At 55.4% G+C, this 19319-nt stretch overlaps 3 protein-coding genes across 8 annotated transcripts in view; 2 read left to right on the forward strand and 1 right to left on the reverse strand.

The window, feature by feature from the left end:
• Nucleotides 1–14537, forward strand: part of WDR62 (WD repeat domain 62) — a 58654-nt gene extending 44117 nt beyond the window's left edge. For 3 of the 5 annotated variants that reach the window (XM_021093223.1, XM_021093225.1, XM_005664499.3), the window contains 13 exons: nucleotides 167–297; nucleotides 2354–2406; nucleotides 4618–4836; nucleotides 6485–6609; nucleotides 6936–7039; nucleotides 7373–7480; nucleotides 7785–7919; nucleotides 8215–8329; nucleotides 8454–8595; nucleotides 8676–8727; nucleotides 8910–9593; nucleotides 10379–10536; nucleotides 10632–14537. In XM_021093223.1, the coding sequence (XP_020948882.1) occupies nucleotides 167–297; nucleotides 2354–2406; nucleotides 4618–4836; nucleotides 6485–6609; nucleotides 6936–7039; nucleotides 7373–7480; nucleotides 7785–7919; nucleotides 8215–8329; nucleotides 8454–8595; nucleotides 8676–8727; nucleotides 8910–9593; nucleotides 10379–10536; nucleotides 10632–10895 (2290 nt within the window). In that variant the 3' untranslated portion in view covers nucleotides 10896–14537. 5 annotated transcript variants of the gene reach the window in all.
• On the forward strand, nucleotides 14179–17740 carry OVOL3 (ovo like zinc finger 3). The gene is made up of 4 exons (XM_005664527.3): nucleotides 14179–15929; nucleotides 16004–16068; nucleotides 16824–17025; nucleotides 17445–17740. Exons 1-4 carry the CDS (start codon nucleotides 15836–15838, stop codon nucleotides 17651–17653), a joined length of 570 nt encoding a protein of 189 aa, XP_005664584.1. The 5' UTR covers nucleotides 14179–15835; the 3' UTR covers nucleotides 17654–17740.
• On the reverse strand, nucleotides 17703–19236 carry POLR2I (RNA polymerase II subunit I). 2 transcript variants are annotated; one of them, NM_001205404.1, is made up of 6 exons: nucleotides 18814–19236; nucleotides 18683–18737; nucleotides 18347–18420; nucleotides 18184–18258; nucleotides 18028–18079; nucleotides 17703–17809 (listed from the first exon to the last, which is right to left on the reverse strand). In NM_001205404.1, exons 1-6 carry the CDS (start codon nucleotides 18870–18872, stop codon nucleotides 17747–17749), a joined length of 378 nt encoding a protein of 125 aa, NP_001192333.1. In that variant the 5' UTR covers nucleotides 18873–19236; the 3' UTR covers nucleotides 17703–17746. The 2 variants fall into 2 exon arrangements, with proteins under 2 accessions (NP_001192333.1, NP_001192335.1); NM_001205406.1 differs by having other exon boundaries at nucleotides 18683–18881.

A 19319-nucleotide genomic window follows, 5' to 3' on the forward strand; every position in this document is an offset into this window, starting at 1 on the left:
AGCGGGGGCGGGGGAGGTGGCAGGGGAGCCCTCCCAGTACCATCTTGATCAAAAGCTAAGAGTATATTCATATGGACCGTAGCCCGGGGCCCAGCTCAAGGCAGGTCCCCTCTCCCACCCCATTTACCTATACTTCCCTCCCTGTTGTCCTCATTGCTGGCTTCAGGCAGGAAACGTGCACATCCATGCCCAGCGAGATCTCTCTAAGCCCTGGAGAACAGACAGAGGATGAGCTGGAGGAAGAGTGTGAACCTGAAGAGCTGCTGAAGACGCCATCCAAAGAGAGCTTGGATTCAGGTTGGGAAAGGGGCCCTATTTTGAACTCTCAGTGGAGGGATCATTGCTGGGTTTTGGCCTGCGATTTGTTTTCAGAGCCTGGCACATCTTGAAGCTTGATACTCCCATCAGTCAGGACTCTCAGTGTGATAGCAACTAGACTCTCATGGACTTAAGCTGGAAAGAGAATTTATTGGTTCTTGTAAATGAAAATTTGGAAGTATTGGTTCAGGCATAGCTGGATCCAGGTAGTCAGGTGATGTTGAGAAATAGATATTTTTCCACCTCTGGCTCTGCTTTTCTCTATGTTGACTTTGCTCTCAGGCAGACTCTCCCTGTACAAGGGCAGAGTATCCCCCAGTAGCTCAAGGTTTTAACTCTCTGTAGAGAGGAGAGCACCTCTTTCCCAATAGCTCAAGCAAAATCCTGCGTTCATGACTCACATTCCTGCTATAAGTCACGTGCCCATTTCTGAGCCAGGCACTGATGGGCCAGGCCTGAGTCATAGGGTCATCCCTGAGGGCAGAGGCTTTAGTCAGCTCCACTTGAACCACCTGACCAAAGGCCTGGGGTGGATGTAAGGAGGTGTCCCAGGGGGAAAACAGGATGATATTTTGTTTTGTTTTGTTTTATTCTGGTTTTTTTGTTTGTTTGTTTGTTTGTTTTTTTGTCTTTTTGCCTTTTCTAGGGCCACTTCCTGCGGCATATGGAGGTTCCCAGGCTAGGGGTCGAATCGGAGCTGTAGGTGCTAGCCTACACCAGAGCCATAGCAACCTGGGATCCGAGCTACATCTGCGACCTACACCACAGCTCACAGCAACGCTGGATCCTTAACCCACTGAGCAAGGCCAGGGATTGAACCCGCAACCTCTTGGTTCCTGGTGGGATTCTTTAACCACTGTGCCATGATAGGAACTCCAAAACAGGGTGATGTTAATCAGAAGACAGAACAGGTTCTCTTGTTCAGGCAGAAGGAAGAGTCCTAGCTCAGCGGCTTTATGAGAGGTCAGGCCCTCAATAATACATTTCTGCCCCTCTGCATATCGCCTTGGCTTAGGCCCTCATGGGTGCAAGGAGGCTGGTTGCATCATGGGTGCAAGAAGTTGCAGGCATCAGAGGCACTCCCTCCTGGAATCTCCTTTAGAGAGGAGACTCTTCCCTAGAAGCCCCTGCAGGCTTCTCGCAGGTCCCATTGGCCCTGATTACTCAGTTGTGAGGGAGGCTGGCAGCAGTGACTGGCACTGGGTGCTCTCAGTGAGGGTGGTGGACTTGCCCGCAAGGAGGGAACAGATGGGGGCCGACGGGATGGCTGATGGGTAACAGCAGTGTGAGACTGGGAACAGAGTAAGCCCATTTGCTTTGTCACCACCCTCGTGTCTAAATATCCTCGCCAAGGGGGCCACTTGTATGAGTTTGGTGTGAATTCTAATAGGCTTTTTCCTGAACATGAATATACGTATTGCATATCCATAGGAATTATTTATGTCCACAAACTGTATTATACTGCATATCTTTCAGTATCTTTTTCCTCTCAGAACTATCTTTTTGACCTGTTGGATGGTGGAAACAAAGCAGAGGCCTCCCTCTTTTAACCAACAGTGGAGTAGGGTGTTTTGTACTCCGGGTGGGCATTTGGGTGTTTCCTACTGTGACAACGTGGTGAATGAAGCCTCCTCCTTGGCCATGTGTGGGGTGTTTCTCCAGGACGGAGGCACATGAAGATGGGCTGTGCTGGTCCTGGGGTCAGCCAGGACACTTTCTATTTTAAAAGAGACCCTGGGGGCCTTCCAAATCCAGTTACTACCTATCTAGCAGTCAGTGTTAAGCCCTCTGTCCCCGCCCCCACACTTTGCCATTTCAAACATCCCATAGTTTGAAGCATTTTACTTTTGGTCAGTCTTGTGGGTAAAGCATATTCTATTGCTTACAGTTGTGTTTCCTTGACAATTCGTGAGCTTAACTGGCTTTGGATGTTTGTTGTTTCCTGTATTGTCTCTTTGGAGGACTGCCTGTTTATGTTGCCCATTGTCTTTTGGGTTGTTTATTCTCTTTTCATGGATTTTATGCATCTCTCCAGATCCTCGGTGCCTGCTGACCAACGGCAAGCTGCCACTCTGGGCAAAGCGGCTGGTGAGTCTGCCCAGAGAGTGGGACTCCTAGGGGCTGGCAAAGGAGGGGTGCCCTCCCCTGTTCTCCTTGTTCTTTTGGGAGCCCTTTTCCCCGTCTGCATCTCTCCTTTCCCTGGAGAACCCCTGTCATCCTTCCAATCTCAGCACAGACAGTCCTTCGTTCATGCAACACATATGTACTGAGCATCAGCCCTGTACTGGCTTTGCTCTGGCTCTTAGACACTGCAGTCAGCAAGGCAGAGGAAATCTCTGCCTTCCCAGGCTCTTTTTCTGGTGTGGGAGATGGACAATATCCACATCAAACAGGTAAATTGTAGAAGTTCCCTTTGTGGTTCAGCAGTAACGAACCTGATTAGTATCCATGAGGACGTGGGTTCCATCCCTGGCCTCACTCAGTGAGTTAGGGATCCAGCATTGCTGTGAGCTGTGGTGTAGGTCGCAGATGCGGCTCAGATCTGGCGTTGCTGTGGCTGTGGCGTAGGCTGGCAGCTACAGTTCCCATTCGACCCCTAGCCTGGGAACCTCCATGTCCTGCAGGTGTGGCCCTTAAAAAAAAGGGGGGGGTAAATTGGGTAAATTGCAGAGTATTGAGTATTTTGGAAACCGATAATCAGTGCTATGGAAGAAAGAAAGCTGAGAAGGAAAACAAGCGCTAGGGAAGGGAGAGTGACCGTTTTAGGGTAAAAAGAAAAGGCTTCACTGGGAAGATCATATTCGAGCCGGACTGAAGCAAGTGAGAAATGCAGATTCTGGGAAAGAAGACCAGTCTGCAGGGGTGCAGGCTGGGGGACAGGATGGATGGTGCTTAGCAAGTTCAAGGAAGTGCGGGGAAGCCCAGGTGCCTGGGTTCGGGCGAATGAGGGCAGAGGAGCAGGGGAAGGGTTCCGAGAGGCAGTGGGCTGGCCGTGAGGGACCGTGTGGGCTTGATGCATTCCCTCGACACCCTCGGGTCCTTCTCCACCTAGCTTCCCCCTGTGGCGCTGAGCGGGTGGACAGGAGGGAGGGCTCTGAGCTGAGCAAGTCCACGTTCTAACTCAGGTGTGGCCACCTGTGGGAAACCAACCCTGAGGGCAAGAGGGGAACCAGGGAGGGGACTGCTGTGACAATCCAGGAAAGAGAGGTTGGAGGCTGGATAAGGGGAGAGAAGTGGTTGGATTCTAGATGGATTTGGAAGGTGGAGCCAAACCGTTGGGTGTGAGGGGAAGTGAGGGACTAGGATTAAGTTAGGGCTGAATGAGTGGTCGCTGACTTGAGGGAGGGGCAGGCTAGGAGCTGGTGGGTTGGAGGTTGGCAGCAAGTTCCAGGTTGAAGGGTTCATTTCAGGAACAATGTCAGCCCTCAAATCAAAGCCTAAATGTCAGCTCCTCAGGGAAGCCCTCCCTGCCATCATCCCCTGCCCTGCAGGCCAGGTCAGGGCATCTGGCTGTACTCTCTTGGGCCCCCAAACTTCTTATCAGTGCATGTTACAGTTGGAATTATATCCAACAAATGCTCACAGACACTGACTCTAAGTGTTGGCTTACACTGTGGCTTACTCTGGTTCTATTGAGTCCTTTATATATATTATTTAATCCTCATCCATACATGGCCTTTTCATATCCGCTCTTATTCACAGATAGGGAACTGAGGCCCAGAGAGGTTAAGTACCTCATCCAAGGTCACAGAGCTAGGAATTAGCTAGAAGGCTGGCTCCAGAGCCTGAGTTCTCAAGCACCCAACCTCTGCTGTTTCTCAAACAAGTCTTGATAAGAGGCAGTGGTGGGCAGGACCAGAGTAGGGGGCCATGGGAGGGGAGGAGTCATATCTTGCAAGTGTTTGGATGGCAGAGCAGAAGAAATACAGTGTGGAGCATGGGGGACAGGATAAGGAATGACAGAGGGCCTCAAGTTTGGGACTGGAGCAGCCGGAAAGACTCACTAGGTCAGGGAAGGCTTTGGGAGGAGTAGGTTTGCAGGGAAGGGCAATCGTTGTCTTCAGCTTGTTCCCTCTGAAAGGTCCCTCAGCATCCACGGGGCCATGTAGAACAGTTGTGTGTGCACTTCTGGAGTTTAAGGGCAAAGTGCAGCCTGGAGGTCGATCCTTGTATCTGGAAGTTGTTTCTGAGAGGCATCTAAAGCCAAGAGGCTGGATGAGGGTCCATGCAGTGTCCCTAGGCCCCACTGGAGTTGGTGAGCGCTCGGCTAGCTGCCTGACCGTCCCCTGTCCCCCGCAGCTCGGAGACGACGATGTGGCAGACGGCTCAGCCTTCCATGCCAAGCGCAGCTACCAGCCACACGGCCGCTGGGCAGAGCGGGCTGACCAGGAGCCTCTCAAAACCATCCTGGACGCCCGGGACCTGGATTGCTACTTTACCCCCATGAAGCCCGAGAGCCTGGAGGATTCCATTCTGGATACGGTGGAGTCGCAGAGACTGGCGGGCCTGCTGAGCCAGGTACAGACTGCCTGCCCCAGCCCGGCCTGCAGCCCCTGCACCATGACTGCCTGCCCAGGACCTGGGGTCTTGGCTCTCTCATTTTGAAAATAAGGCTGACTGCCCCCTCCAGGGGTGAGAGAGGTTACATGAGATGGTGGAGGGCAGGAGAGTGAGCCCCTGGACTGATGTACAGTGAAACTTCCCAGAGACCAGGAATCAGGGAGGCGGTCACTCGGGAATTAAGAGCTTGGGTGGGTGGGGGTGGGGGTGGTGCAGGTCTAGGCCTGAGTGGGGGGCATTTGAGCAGGTGGAGCCCTGGTCCTTACCCCTTCCTGGCTCTGTAACTTGCAGCAAGGCATGCCATTACGGGCTTTTATTTTCAAAAATATGATCATTTGGGAAAAAAAAAAAAATGACCCAGAAAAATTTCAGATTTCAAAAACAGATCATTTCAAAAAATGGCTATTGGGGAGTTCCTGCTGTAGCACAATGGGTTAAGAATCCAACTGCCGTCGCTTGGGTCATTGCAGAGTTGAGGATTCTATCCCCAGCTCAGTGCAGTGGGTTAAGCATACGGCATTGCTACAGCTATGGCATTGTTCACCACTGTGGGTCGGATTCAGTCCCTGGCCCAGGAACTTCCATATGCCACAGGTGCAGCCAGAAAATAAAAGGGGGTCATGGGGGGAGTTCCCCTCATGGCACAGCGGAAATTAAGCTGACTAGGAACCATGAGGTTGCGGGTTCGATCCCTGGCCTTGCTCAGTGGGTTATGGGTCCGGCATTGTCACGAGCTGTGGTGTAGGTCGCAGACGTGGCTTGGATCCTGCGTTGCTGCGGCTGTGGTATAGGTCAACAGCTGTAGCTCCAATTCAATCCCTAGCTTAGGAACCTCCATATGCGGCCCTAAAAAGACAGAAGACAAATAATAATAATAATAATAAAATAAAAAGGGTCATGGGAGTTCCTTTGGGGCACAGAGGGTTAAGGGTCCAGTGTTGTCACTGCAGAGGCTCGGGTTGCTGCTGTGGTGTGACTTTGATTCCTGACCACAGTGGGGTCAAAAACCCCAAACAAACAAAAACAGAAAACAAAAAGCAGTCATTTAAAAAAACTCTCAGAGGGCTTTTACAGGAATCCGGTGCTAAAGACAGGGTCTGGGCCCTTTAGAGGTGCTGACACAACTTTGGCTCTTATTCTATTCTTTTCCTATATAAGATTAATTATTTCTTAATCTTATATAGGTTTTCTTATGTGGCATCATATACATACGGTTCGTTAGGTGCACACAAATCATAAGTATACAGTTTGATGAATCGTTACCTGTGTACACCACCCAAGTCAAAGCATGAAGCCTTTTCTACTTCTCCGAAGACCCCCCTATACCCCTTCCAGTCAGTAACCCCACTGAGGCAGTCCACATTCTCAGCTCTCTCACCATGGGTTGGTTTGCCTGTTCTTGAACTTCATGTGAATACACTTAAAGGTTGGAGCCGTACCTGTTTCTTATCTGCAAATGGGCCGATGATAATGCGGAGGCAGCACAGAGTGAGCTCGTGTTGGCCGGGGTCCAAGCCACTGTCGCTGTTGGTGTTGGTGGAACACCTAGCAGCTTCTCGCTGGTTGTCACAGCCGCCTCTGATGACTGTGCCTTCTTCACCCATAGTCAGAGAGTCCCCAAGAAGATGGCTGTAGGCATCCTTCCTTAACGCCCCCACAGAGGGAGTCTTCTGAGGTCAGTGAGCTCCTCTGCTCCCTGGAGTCAGAGGTGACAATCACAGGGACAGACAGGTGGGTGTCCTTTGCATTGAGGGGAGCCCTTGTTGGAGAGAGGAAGCTTCAGCCAGTAGGGTGGGCCCACCCTAGAAGAACTGCTCTCTGCTCTCCCAGTGAGCCCCTGGCAGGGAGGTGGAGGGGTGAGGCCAGGATGGCCTCTGCTGCAGCCTGTTTCCCTGGTTCCAGGAGGAGAGGGAGGGAGCCTTTGGAGGAGGCAGGAGGAGGCGAGGCCGTATTTCGGGTAGGAGCAGGTGCAGCTGCCTAGGGGTTCTGGGCGGAGGTAGCAGTTTACTAACTAGTATGTTATCCTTTCCTCACCACCTCCCCCACTGGCACTGCAGCAAGCCCTGCGCTGAGGAGGGAGAGGGGGCGCCTGGGGACCAGCAAGATGACTTCTACCTCCGGGTCCCTTCCATCACCTCCAAGGACCTGAACCCCCCTGAGGGTGAGTGAATGCCAGGCAGAGACCCTATGGCCCCTTTCGAGCACTGATGGTGACCTTGACTCAGTCTTCCTGAAGCTCGAGTCTGTCACAGAGACAGACATGGTCCCTGCTGTCACCCAAGGCTTTTGGAGCCCAACTGGCCACCAGTGGGAGCCAGCTCTGCACCTTCCTGGAAGTGTAGCCTTGTTGGGCCATAAAAATAGGGGGGCAGGTATTGTCACTCCCTTCTCCAGATGAGGGGACTGAAGCCCTCAGAACTGGAGGCCCGTACCTGCCCCAGCCAGTCGGCGTCCCGCTTTGGGTTCCTGACCAGCCCCACCCCGCCTCCTGCAGACTCAGGGGAGTCAGAGGCCGACTTAGAGTGCAGTTTCACCGCCGTCCACTCCCCTCCACGGCCAGACCCAGACCCTCCATTTGACGTGGCGGTGCCCCCGGCACCAGGTAAGCGGGAGCCAGACGCAGGGAACGGAGTGAGGACATGGGCCTGGCTGGGGGCCGGCCGGTCATGGTTTGTAACCACCGGCAGACTCAGGTCAGCCCTGCCCTTGGGCCCTGAGCCCCAACTTCCTCCCCTCCAAGACAGAGCCATTGGCCGTCCTTCTCCGCCTGGTGGCAGTAGGGTGTGTGATGGGCGAGGCTGCTGTCTGCATTGCGAAGCGGCCTGGTGGCTTTGTCAGAGCGTCTGCCATGACTCATGGTGTTGACGGCACTCCCCTGCCCACCCCCCACCCCCACTTCACCCCAGGATGCCCAGGTGCCACGGAAGAATTGGCCCGGCCCGAGGTGCCAGGCCTCTCCAACGGCTCCCTGCCCCAGACCCCTGAGCAGGAGAAGTTCCTCCGCCACCACTTCGAGACGCTTACTGATGCCCCTGCTGAGGGTAGGCCCTGTCCCGCTCCGACCCTGCCTGGGTGGGCCATCCAGGGCTGGGCCCAGTGGGGGTGTCTTGGGGTAGGGCTCTCCCTGCCGGGGCTGGCCAGGGTGGTGGGAGGGCGTAAGGTTTACCTAGAGACTGAGCTGCCTGGTTTCCTCTATCTGTTCCATTTGCATCTGAAGTGTGTGTATTGCCTGTTGATGGTGGTTTCCGAGGATCTGTCTGCTGGTCTGTGGGTCTGTCTGGGCCCAGGGCTGGATGGTGGGGGGATTCTGAGGATTCCCTCGGCGTCTTGCCCTAGAGCTCTTCCACGGATCCCTGAGAGACCTGAAGGCCTCTGAGGCCAAGGATGACTTCTTCAATCCCCGGCTGAGCATCTCAGCACAGTTCCTCTCTCGCTTCCAGAAGCCCTCCAGGTGGGAACTGGTGAACTGGAGCCCCCCCACCCCCACCCTCCAGCTTTGCATCTCCCGACATGCGGGGCCGTGTCCCCACAGGCACCCCCAGGGCAGCCACAACCACCCATTTTCCTACCTGCAGGTTCACCCACACCTTCCCTACCCGGCTGCCCCGACACCCCATGCAGTCCCCAGAGGTCAAACTCACGGACCTTGCGGGCAGCCAGCCCAGAGCAGAGCCCCTGAGAGCGGGAACCGGCTATACCTCCCCAGGCAGGACCAACGTGAGTGCTGGGGCTGCCTCCCTGTGACGTAGGGCTGGCAGCCTGGAGGCCTGGTCCTCACCTCAAGGCTGTATTTACAGGTTCTCTCTGCGGGCAAGGCTGAGGAGCCCCTCGAAGCCTGGTCCCCACTGAGTGAGTGTCCGCCTCCCCAGATGAACAGCCCTGGGTTTCTCAGCACAGGGTGTTGGGTGCCCAGCTGAGCCATGGTGGGGATGGACAGAGTCCACTCAGACTCTTCAGCCATCCTGAGTGGGGGGCCCTGTCTATCAGCTCTGCAGCTGGGTGTGAGAGTAAGCCGTCTGCTTCCTTCACAGCCTCCTGCCTCACAGGCCTAGCGCCCTGTGTCTCCTCCTCCTCGGTGCCACCCACAGATAAGACGCCTCCGACGCCCACAGCCCTACCCACTCCAGGCCTGGCTCAGGGTGTTCACACCCCTGCCACCTCCTCCTATGTGGAGGCCACCGCCGGTTCCCGGGCCAAGATGTCACGCAGCATTTCCCTTGAGGACAGTAAAGGCCCTGTCCTGGCTGAGCTAGCCAGGCCTCCCTGCAGGCCCTCGTCCTTGGGGGAGCTGTCCTCCCTGGGCCAGGAGCTCCGAGCCATCACCACCACAGTGACACCCAGCTCTGACAGTGAGGGCCAAGAACCTGCCCTGCCTTCCCGGGGCAATCATGAGGCCCGTGCCAGCCTGAAACTCACCCTCTCGAGTATCTGTGACAGGCTCTTACTGCCCCCACCCCAGCTAGAACCTTCTGCCATGTGTGTCTGGTCCCAGGAACCTGTGGCCATCCAGCCCAATGTCATGGTCACAACGGCCAGCTTCTCGGCTCCTAGCCCTGTGAATGTGAGCGCCTCAAGGCTCCATAACTCCACCTTTCTCCCAAGGTTTCTAGCCCCTGAACCCCTGAATACCTCTGCCCACCCCAACAGCCCCCCGCTTCCAGAGGCCAGGCCCGGGGTCCCTGGGAACATCATCTCCCTCCTGGAGTCTGCTCCTGGTGAGTACCACCCTTGGCACAGGGCATTGTCCCTTAGGCTCATCCCATGTAACAGCTGCTTAGCCTCAAAGGCAGGCCCTTGACCTGACCACAGGCACTGTGCTGTTCATTCATTCATTCATTTCTATAAATATTTGGTGAGCACCTCATAAGTGTTGGGCTTTGTTCTAGGCCCTGGGGACATGGGACTTGGTGGTAAACAAGAGTACAGAGGTTTGGAGTTCTTCCTGTGGTTTGGTGGAAATGAACCCAACTAGTATCCATGAGGATGCAGGTTCGATCCCTGGCCCCGCTCAGTGGGTCAAGGATCTGCCATTGGCTTGAGCTGTGGCATAGGTCGCAGATGTGGCTCAGATCTGGCATTGCTGTGGCTGTGGCGTAGGCTGGCGGCTGTAGCACCGATTAGACCCCTAGCCTGGGAACTCCATATGCCACAGGTGCGACCATAAAAAAAAAAGAGAAAAAAGAAAATACAGAGGATTGACATCTCACCTGGGGGAGATACCCAGACTAAATCTGTATGGAAAGCGTTAACTGTATTATGATATGATGTGTGCTAAGGAGAGAAATAAGAGAAAGAAAGTGTTTAGGGAGAGACAGGTGTGCGAAGTGGTCAGTTTTAAGATGATGAGAAAAGCTTCAGGGAGAAGGTGGCATTTGAGCAGAGACCTGCAGGAGGGGTAGGAAGGGAGCCTTGGGGACTGAGTGTTCCAGGCAGAGAGACAACAGTTGGGACCTTGGCCTCTTTAGAGGCATCTTTCTCATTTTCTCCCCTCCACCCACAGATGCTCTCAGTCCGGTCCATCGCTGCCCTGGACACTGCGGGCAACCCAGGGTGCCAGCCAGGGTCCCGCCCCCAGGTCCCCTTGAGCTGAGCAATGTGGGGAGCATTGTGCACAGGCTGCAGACTGCCTTCCAAGAGGCCTTAGACCTGTACCACATGGTAAGCCAAGCCTCAGGATCAGGGGAAAGGGCTGCAGGGGCTCCCTGGCCTTGCCTGACCTGGGTGGCACCTAACAAGCTGGGCCCCCCTTGCAGATGGTCTCCAGGGACGAGGTGAGCGCCGAGCAGCAGCAGGCACAGACTGAGCTGGCCTCCACTTTCCTTTGGATCCACAGCCAACTAGAGGCCAACGACTGGCTGGTGGGGACTGATGGGGCCCCAGCCCAGGCCCTGCCCAGCCCAGGTCCCCCCTCCCCACCTACTTTGTGCCCCTTGGCCAGCCCAGATTTGCATGCCCTGCTGGAACACTACTCAGAGCTGCTGGTGCAGGCTGTGCGGAGGAAGGCACAGCGGGACTGAGGGTTGGCAGCCCCTCCACCCCAGCCCTGTGCTTCAGAAGAAATAGGTATTTTAAGCAAATAAACTGACAGCTTGGGGGAGTGGTTCCTGGTGCCTGTCCTGGCGCATCCACAAAGCCCCTGCAGGTGGCTGCAGGGAAAGAAGGTAGAGGGGGAACTCCCAGGTGCCCCAGGGCCAGGCGCTGTCCCAGGACTCCGTCATGGGGAACACAGGACTTTGGGAACGGCAGTAACAATTACCCAGTGTCTGGCTCCTATGTCGCCTGTCCCCAGCCCACTGAGCTGTTGTGAAATCACATGTGGTTCTCGCCCCGGTGCCTGCCTGCACCCTAGGGAGGGGCCAGCCTTCTTCCTTGCCCTCTACTGATGCCCAAGAATCCATTGGAGCCACTGTAATCACCACGTGCCAGACCCTGGCCACCCATGGCCACAGCACTGGCTCACGGTCCCTGGGCCCGGCCCATGCTGGGTCCTACAAGCTCCAGACTTCTGTTGCCATTTGCAGCAGGGGAAATTGAGGAAGGACAAACAGGCTTACCCACTGGACCATGCAGGCAGCATGCCCAGGCCACCCAACAGCTGAGACCCGTGATTCCTTCCCCAGCCAGAGGACTGTGACCAGCTTCAGCATCCTGTGAGCTCCCAGCACTGGTACCAGCTTCCCCAGGCAACAGGCATCTAGCCACGTGGCATGTCTGCTAAGAAGGCCCCTCTTGTGACCACAAAAGTCTTCACTGTCCCAAGCCTGTAATAAGGAAGCCAGCAGGAGCAGGGCCCTCTCCTCAAGCACAGTCCTACCACTGGTCTGCTTGGCCTGAACCCCTGCTTGCCTGGGAGTGTCTCCCTGCTCCGTTGGTGATCATGGCCCACCAGAAACATAGGGTCCCACAGAGCTGAGCCTCAAAACCAGGCTTGCCTGGTGGTAGAGCCAGACCCTTCAGCACGAGGACATGGTCCTCTGTTGCCCCTGTAAACACTGAACCAATCAGGCAGGTGCTGAAAGACCTGGCAGCCCCCAGGTACCTGTCACGGTCATGCATGAAGGGTGGGATGAGGAACAGGACAAGCAAAGCAGCTGCCCTTGTGGCATTTGTTTTCTAGAGAAGGAAACACGACAGGAATTAAAGTAACTAAGTGTAGGTATTCGGAGGGAATTGCCTGCGCTGGTCGAAGGTCAGAGAAGGCCTTTGTGAGGTGACATTGGAGCTGAGGCTTGATGGAGGGCGCAGGCCTTGTAGAAAGTATCCGGCGGAAAGAATAACCAGTGTGGAGGCCCCATGGCAAACTCAGACAGACACGTGAGGAGCAGCAATGAAACTAGGAGGCTGAAATGGAGCGAGCTTAGGGAGAGGGGAGGAAGAAGGGGTCCTACTGGGCAAGGCCTTGTGGCTTCATCTATTTTATTTTAGTCTTTTTAGGGCCACATCTGCGGCATATGGAGGTTCCCAGGCTAGGAGTTGAATCGGAGCAGTAGCCACCAGCCTACACCACAGCTCACAGCAACACTGACCCACTGAGTGAGGCCAGGGATCCAACCTTCGTCCTTATGAATTCTAGTCAGATTCGTTTCCACTGAGCCGTGATAAAAAACACCTGCTTCATCACATTTAAATCCAAGACACATTCACAATACAAATTTTCCCCCTAAGTAAAACCCCTGATCATGGTGTTTGGGAAGATGCCTGGGATTGTTTATTTCCCAAGGTCCCCTCCTCTGCCTCAGGGAGCCCAGGCGGTCCAGGACTCATAGGTGCCACTTCTGCCAGGAGGCTCCTTGCCCAGGGCCCACGGGCCACCCCTGTGAACTGGAGATCCCCTCACCCTGCCCCTGCCTAGCTCAGCCATGGGTGCCTAACGCTGAGGTGGGGTTTGGTGTCAGGCCCCTGGACGCCCAGAGTACCACCTTGAGCCTGTTCCCTCATGGATTTATCCCTTGTCCCACCCTGTATCACAGTTAAGTCTTCAACTCCAGGCAGCAAATGCCTGGCTTAAGGGGCCCCAAGCTACAGGGACATTTATTCTTTTTTTTTTTTTTTTTTTGTCTTTTTGCCTTTTCTGAGGCTACTCCTGCGCCATATGGAGGTTCCCAGGCTAGGGATCTAATAGGAGCTACAGCTGCCGGCCTCCACCACAGCCACAGCAACGCGTGATCCCAGCTGTGTCTGTGACCTACACCACAGCTCATGGCAACGCCAGGTCCTTAACCCACTGAGCAAGGCCAGGGATTGAACCTGAAACCTCATGGTTCCCAGTCGTATTCCTTAACCACTGAGCCATGATGGGAATTCCCAGGGACATTTATTCGTGATTCTATTCCTGTTCTGTTTTACCCTCTGAGTCACACTCTCCAGCTTAGGCCCTCACAATGGCAACGTGGCTGCCATAGCTCCCAACAGTACGCCCCTCACCAAAACAGGAGCAAAGGCACAAAGTAGGTGGCTACCAGCATAGTGCAGAAAAAGTGCAAAGCCTTTCTAGTGCCTCCCCTTTCAGAGCAGTGTCAGGCAAACAAAAGGAGATGGCCTTAATTCAGTTGGACCAGCCATCTCTCTTGTCCTGGGTAAGTTGCTGTTAGAACAAAATTGGGTTCTCAGCACAGAAGAAGGATGGGCTGGTACAGGATCCAGTGTATCTGTCACTCTCCATCTTCTAGCCCCAATCTCCTCAGCCCTGGAAGAACCAGACTTTCCTTGGACAAATGAACTGGTTAAGTAAGAAACCACTGATGGATGTGTATTAGCCAGTGGCTTAGCAGGAAGAGGCAGCATGTTTGTGTGCCGTATTTCAAAGAGTTTAGCAAAGGGATCAGTTGCAAAGGAATGGGCAAGGAGTAGGGAAACCTCAGGCCAGTACAGTACCCTGGACTGGTGCCACCTCCCTCCGGCCACAGGGCACAGGGAGCAAAGTGGAACCCAGAAGAGCTCATCCTGCACAGGCTGCCCCGACGGAGCTGTGTTCCCAGAAACCCCACAGGGAGGGAGTTGGGAGAACCCCTCCCCCATCTTTCATGGGGCTCCTCATTACCCTAACCCTATTGGAAGCCAGAGGGCACGGGTGCCAGATGATGGTGCCCATCCAGGTCAGCCTCCCAGGGACAGGACAGAAAGGGGACCTGGGGAGCAAGTAGAGATACCTAGCCCCAGAGTTCTTCCCCGATGGGTGTTCAGCAACAACTCAGGAGGGAACCAGTTGTCCCAAGAGACACGGTGTTGGGCATGGAGAACTGGGCACCTGAGAGAAAGTGGCTCCTTCAGTGCACCTGGCCCTTGCACACCACGTCAGACCTGGGCCAGACACACCAGTCCGATAACTGGGAGATGAGAGGCTTCACGTGGGCTGATTGAAACTCAGGTGCTTGCCTAGCCACCCCAGCCTTCAGGACTTTCTAGCATTCTCCGCCTGAGATCTACGTGGATTTTCAGCACAAACCAGTAGTAGGAAGACTCATTAGTCCAGTTTCCAGATAAAGAAACAGGCTCAAGAAGACATGACTTGCTGCCCCAGGTCCTGCAGAGAGAAAGTGACAAAGCCCTGGGCCAGCAGACTCTCAGTGCTGCCCGCCTTGCTACCCAAACGGCATCAGCAAGACTGACTTTCAGGAAATGTGAAGAAATGAATAAATACTGCATCTTTCACCACCCAGCCTTTGTATAGACTTCCTCTGTTTACCAGGAACATCTTCCTTCAGGGATCACACCTAAGAAGTCATCCGTGAACCCTTAGACTGAATCAGGAGCTTCTGGGTCCCCTGAGCCCCCTGGCTCTTTCCCATGAAGCCTGAGTTACTCTGCTTGTGCTTCCTGTCATAGCCCCAGTCATTCGGGCTGTTGTGGTGTGTCTACCCCATGCACTGAATTATATCTTCCTTTTCAGTGCTGAGCTGAATGGCCAAATGGTTGGAGCTCAGAACTGTTGGGCGAGTCAATGAGAGAAAGTAACTGCATGGGGAATATTGAGAATCCTGAACCCCTGGCTAAGTGGCCAATGACCAATCTAGACTGCAGCCTGGCCAGAGGGCTGGGTAAGCGTCCTGGCTGTCAGGGGACCCCTTTTAGTTCTTGGGCTGTGGGAGAGTGGAGGACTGCTAACCCAGGCAGTTACTAACTTGATTCACAAACCAGGGTATTTTGTTAGGTTTGTTTTTTTGTTTTTTTTCTGGGGAGGATGCCGCACCCACAGCATGTGAAAGTTCGCAGGCCAGGGATCAAACCCATGCCACAGCAGCGACCTGAGCCACTGCAGTGACACCAAATCATTAACCCACCGCACCACAAGAGTACTCCAACAAACCAGTATTTTAAGGCCCCCAACACTTAAACAGTGCTCTTGGCTGAATGTCAGCTCTGGGTCTCTCAGGATCAGAGAGCTGGAGCTTCCTACATGAAGATGCACAGCCTGGACCCTCACTTTGATCTTGCCAATTGGACCCTCTGGAGCAAGCAATCACAGTCACCCCTCCCCTGCTCCCTCAGACAGCTGCTGCGATTTGAATAACCAAGCAGGCTGCTGAATGTCCGGTGGTGACTGATTTGCTTGGCAAACAGACCCTTAGGTCCTTGGCCCTGCTGGTACTGGGGGAAGAAAGACACTCAGCCCCACTGGGGTCTCTGTTTCCCCTCTTCCCACCCCCAAGAGCCATCTAGGCTCCAGTCTTGCCCTTGCTTGACCTCCCGGGGGCCCCTCGCATTTATCTTCCCTAGAGGTTGGAGAATGTCCCCGGGATCCTGGCAGAGAAGTGGGGGGAATAGCAGGGCCCAAGGTAGAGGTAACAGGAGCCAGCTAAGTCTGCTCCCTGGGCCTGTCACGGAATTTGCATGGAGAGAATGAGGCTCCGTGGTTCCCCCTCCCTTCGCCACCTGGGATAGTCATCCTGGGCCTGAGGTCTGACAGCAGGTGGAGGAAGCAGCCGTGTGTGGAGCCATCTTGCTATTCCCAGAGGTGATGCCCCGTGCCTTCCTGGTCAGGAGTCGACGTCCACAGCCACCCGACTGGGGCCACCTGCCTGACCAGCTCCGGGGAGACACCTATGTCCCAGGTGGGCCCCTCACTGGGCCTGGAGGTGAGGGGCAAGGGAGACACAAAGTCTCACCATCTGGCTTCTCTCCTCAGACCTCAGCAGCCAGGGAGGGCAACCAGCACACCAGTCTTCTGGCCTTGGGGACTCTTGGGCAGCGGTGAGTCTGCAGCTGGCCCACAAGACCCTGCTCCATTTTACCCCTGCCTGCTCCAGCCTCAAGAGAATCTAACCGCCCCTTACTCCCACCCTCTGGCCTCAGGACCTCTGCCCGCATTGTCCTCTCTGCTGGAATGCCTTGCCTTTCTCAGTAGTGGGCTCACTTTAGGCTGCATCCCAAGCATCATTTTTCCAGGGTGGGCAGCCACAGCCCCTGCCCCCAGGGATTCTCTGCTCTGTGGGACAGAACGGGACTCAAGCCAATATGTGGGTAGTGATTTGCTTTATGTCAGAGGATCAGACAGGGTGACAGGAGCAGGATGGGGGTTGGGGGAAGAGGTTGGGCCTCTCAGAAGCGAGACTCAGCAGGGCACGCACTGGAAGAAGGAAATGTGAATGTGCTGGAGATTATTTCAGTTTTTATTGGGAGTCAGGGCTGTTCTAGGCAGTAAGTGTTGAGGAGTAAGACAAAAATTCATTCCTTCCTGAAGCTTATAATGTGGTGGGGCTTCCGGTATAGATAACAAAATTAGAAACAAATACATATCACTGTGGAAGGCGGCATGAGCTATGGAGAAACATAAAGCAAGGTGAGGGTGATGGGGGTGGGGTGGTCAGGGAAGGCCTTGGAGGGAGGGTGTGGCATTTGCACGCACTAGTGCAGTCTCTGGCCTTCCCAGACCTCCTTGGTTCTCCAGCTGCTCCATTTGCTCCAGAGCAGGAGCCAGGGTCCTAACTCCCATGTCCCTCCCACAGCCTTCTCAGGGCACTCTGACTGCTGCTCCTAGGGGCCCTGGGACACTTGGATGCCCACTCTGCCCCAAGGCCTTCCCTTTGCAGCGAATGCTGACCCGGCACCTCAAGTGCCACAGCCCTGCACGCCGCCACGTGTGCCGCTGTTGTGGCAAGGGCTTTCACGACGCCTTCGACCTCAAGCGCCACATGAGGACTCACACTGGTGAGCCATGGCAGGGTTTGGGAAGAAAAGGGACAAAATGAAGGGAGGTGCATGGAATGTGGAGTTTCCAGCTGTGCTTGTGTTTGTGGGGTGGGGACTCAGCCACCAGGTCCACTTCAGCTCTCAGCCACAAGGAAGGGGTGGGGGCTACTGAGGGATATGGAGTGAAAACAGGTATTGATGACGGGATTCAGGTCGCAGACTGAAGGGTGCAAGGGGAAGCCTCCGTCCTCCTGCAGAGGAAGGAACACACCCCGTGAGGGGAGGTGGGGACACAGGTGTCTGGCCCACATTTGCGCTGGGCAGAGGCAGCAGGTGGCTGGCGAACTGGAAGTAGGAATTCGGGAATGCTTACAGAGAGCAGAGGGTTCCGAGGTCTTCCCCTATCTGTCCTCTCTCCCTCCTGCCCATCTGCGCAGGGATCCGGCCATTCCGCTGCGGAGCTTGCGGGAAAGCATTTACCCAGCGCTGCTCCCTGGAAGCGCATCTTGCCAAGGTGCACGGGCAGCCAGCCAGCTACGCTTACCGCGAGCGCCGTGAGAAGCTGCATGTGTGCGAGGACTGCGGCTTCACCAGCTCGAGGCCCGAGGCCTATGCGCAGCACCGTGCCCTGCATCGCACGGCTTGAGGCTGCGCACCCCGCATCCAACCCACGAGAGGCAAATAAACACAGGAAATGCACGCACAGAACACAGCATTTATTACACGAGGGGAGGGTGGTTCACTCGGTCCAGCGGTGGCCGCAGTGTGGGGCCGTGCACACGTAGTACAAGCGCATGGCGTCCTGGCAGAAAGGATGGACGGTTAGGGTCTGGGAGGGCACAATACGGAAACTCCATCCAGAAGAGCCTCACTTCAGAAGAACAGACCAGGGGCTTTTCCTACAGCTAAAGGGCCAGTTCAGGATGCCAGGAAGGGCAGGGTCCCCCCAGTATTAGCGTCACCACCCCAGGAAGGCCCAGGTCCAGGTTACCCTGAAAGTCTTGTTCTGGCGCCACTCACCTCGGCCCGGGCACTGTGTGACTGGAAGAACACCGCCTCCTTGTGGCCGCACCTGAGGGGACAGTCTGCCACTCGGAGCCTGCCATACCCTTCCCTCTTCCCTTTGCCCAGTGAGCACGAGCCACCCTCCCTCCCCGATACCGGCTGCATGCTCACTTTTGGCATGGGTGGTCTTCAGTCCGCGGCAACGTGGGGTCCTGGGACACGTCAGCGATGATCTGGGTTAGTTCGCTGATGGAAGAGAAAAGAGAATAACTATGCTTAGACCAAGCCTCCCGAGCCAACAACCCCGGCCCCGAGCTCCCGTCCTGCCACTCACTCCACTTCGTGTGTGATTTTGTTGACGTAGATGCAGCTGTTGTCAGCCTCCTGCTGGTAATCACAATTCCGGCACTGCGGGAGGGAGAGTGTGGCGGGAAGGGGGTTACGGAGAGATCCCCGATGGGACTGGAAGGGAGGGCAGGGTCTTCCTCGGAGGGGATGGAATCTCGAGGTTGGGATCATGGGGTGTAGTCGAGGATCACCTCGGGGATGGGCAGGACAAGAGTCGGGTTCACTCGGGGGGTAGTTCGGGAACTAGACCAGACCCCACGGGGGGCTGTACAGGGAGCAGGGCGGGACCCCGTTAGGAACGGGTGGATAGGCTCGCGCTCACCGCGTAAAGCAGAATGCGGTTCTCCTTGTCTTCCTTGGGGTAAAGCATGTTGTTGCTGGGGGGGGGGCGGTTAAAGGTCAGTCTTGGGACCATTACTTGCTCCCCTCCAACACATGCTGGCCGTGTCTCACCATTCCTGGCAGAATCGAATACCCACGAAGCCTGGCTCGTAGGTCCCGTCCGGTTCCATAGCGGCGCGCTGCCCGCCCAGCCTTCCGCGCTTGCCCCGCTGCGCGACAGGTGGCGGGAAGGGTCAGACCTCGTAGCTTCGCCAAAAGAGGGGCGGAGCTGCGCTCGAGTACTGGCTCCCAGTGGCTTTACGCTCGGTTCTCTGCCCTGAGGTTTGATTAATTACTTGCTTCAAGCTCTTGATATCCTAGAATAATTGCTTCCAACATCTGGGCTTCGCTTCCCCAGTTTACAGAATAGTGTGGTACGAGAGCCAGAAATACAGTGCGTCACATAACCCAAAGCTCTACGCATAAAGAAGCCATGGCTTTCTGCCGACCGAAGGCCAATGCACATGCGCGAGTTTACCCGTCGCAGACTGGAGTAGCTCTTGCCAGTCCTTCCTCCTGGCTTCGGCCTTCGTCCGCCGGGCCGTCTCCCGTGCCCCTATTGGAAGAACTGTACCGGG

Source organism: Sus scrofa, chromosome 6 (genome assembly GCF_000003025.6).
Source record: "Sus scrofa isolate TJ Tabasco breed Duroc chromosome 6, Sscrofa11.1, whole genome shotgun sequence".
Lineage (NCBI taxonomy): Eukaryota > Metazoa > Chordata > Mammalia > Artiodactyla > Suidae > Sus > Sus scrofa.

Coding starts and splice junctions, on each gene's coding strand:
- OVOL3 (XM_005664527.3), top strand. CDS start 15,836: ATGCCCCGTGCCTTCCTGGTCAGGAGTCGACGTCCACAGCCACCCGAC. Junction 15,930..16,003: donor GGGAGACACCTATGTCCCAG/GTGGGCCCCTCA, acceptor TTCTCTCCTCAG/ACCTCAGCAGCCAGGGAGGG. Junction 17,026..17,444: donor CCACATGAGGACTCACACTG/GTGAGCCATGGC, acceptor CCATCTGCGCAG/GGATCCGGCCATTCCGCTGC.
- POLR2I (NM_001205404.1), bottom strand. CDS start 18,872: ATGGAACCGGACGGGACCTACGAGCCAGGCTTCGTGGGTATTCGATTC. Junction 18,080..18,183: donor GAAGACCACCCATGCCAAAA/GTGAGCATGCAG, acceptor CTGTCCCCTCAG/GTGCGGCCACAAGGAGGCGG. Junction 17,810..18,027: donor CACACAGTGCCCGGGCCGAG/GTGAGTGGCGCC, acceptor CCTTTCTGCCAG/GACGCCATGCGCTTGTACTA.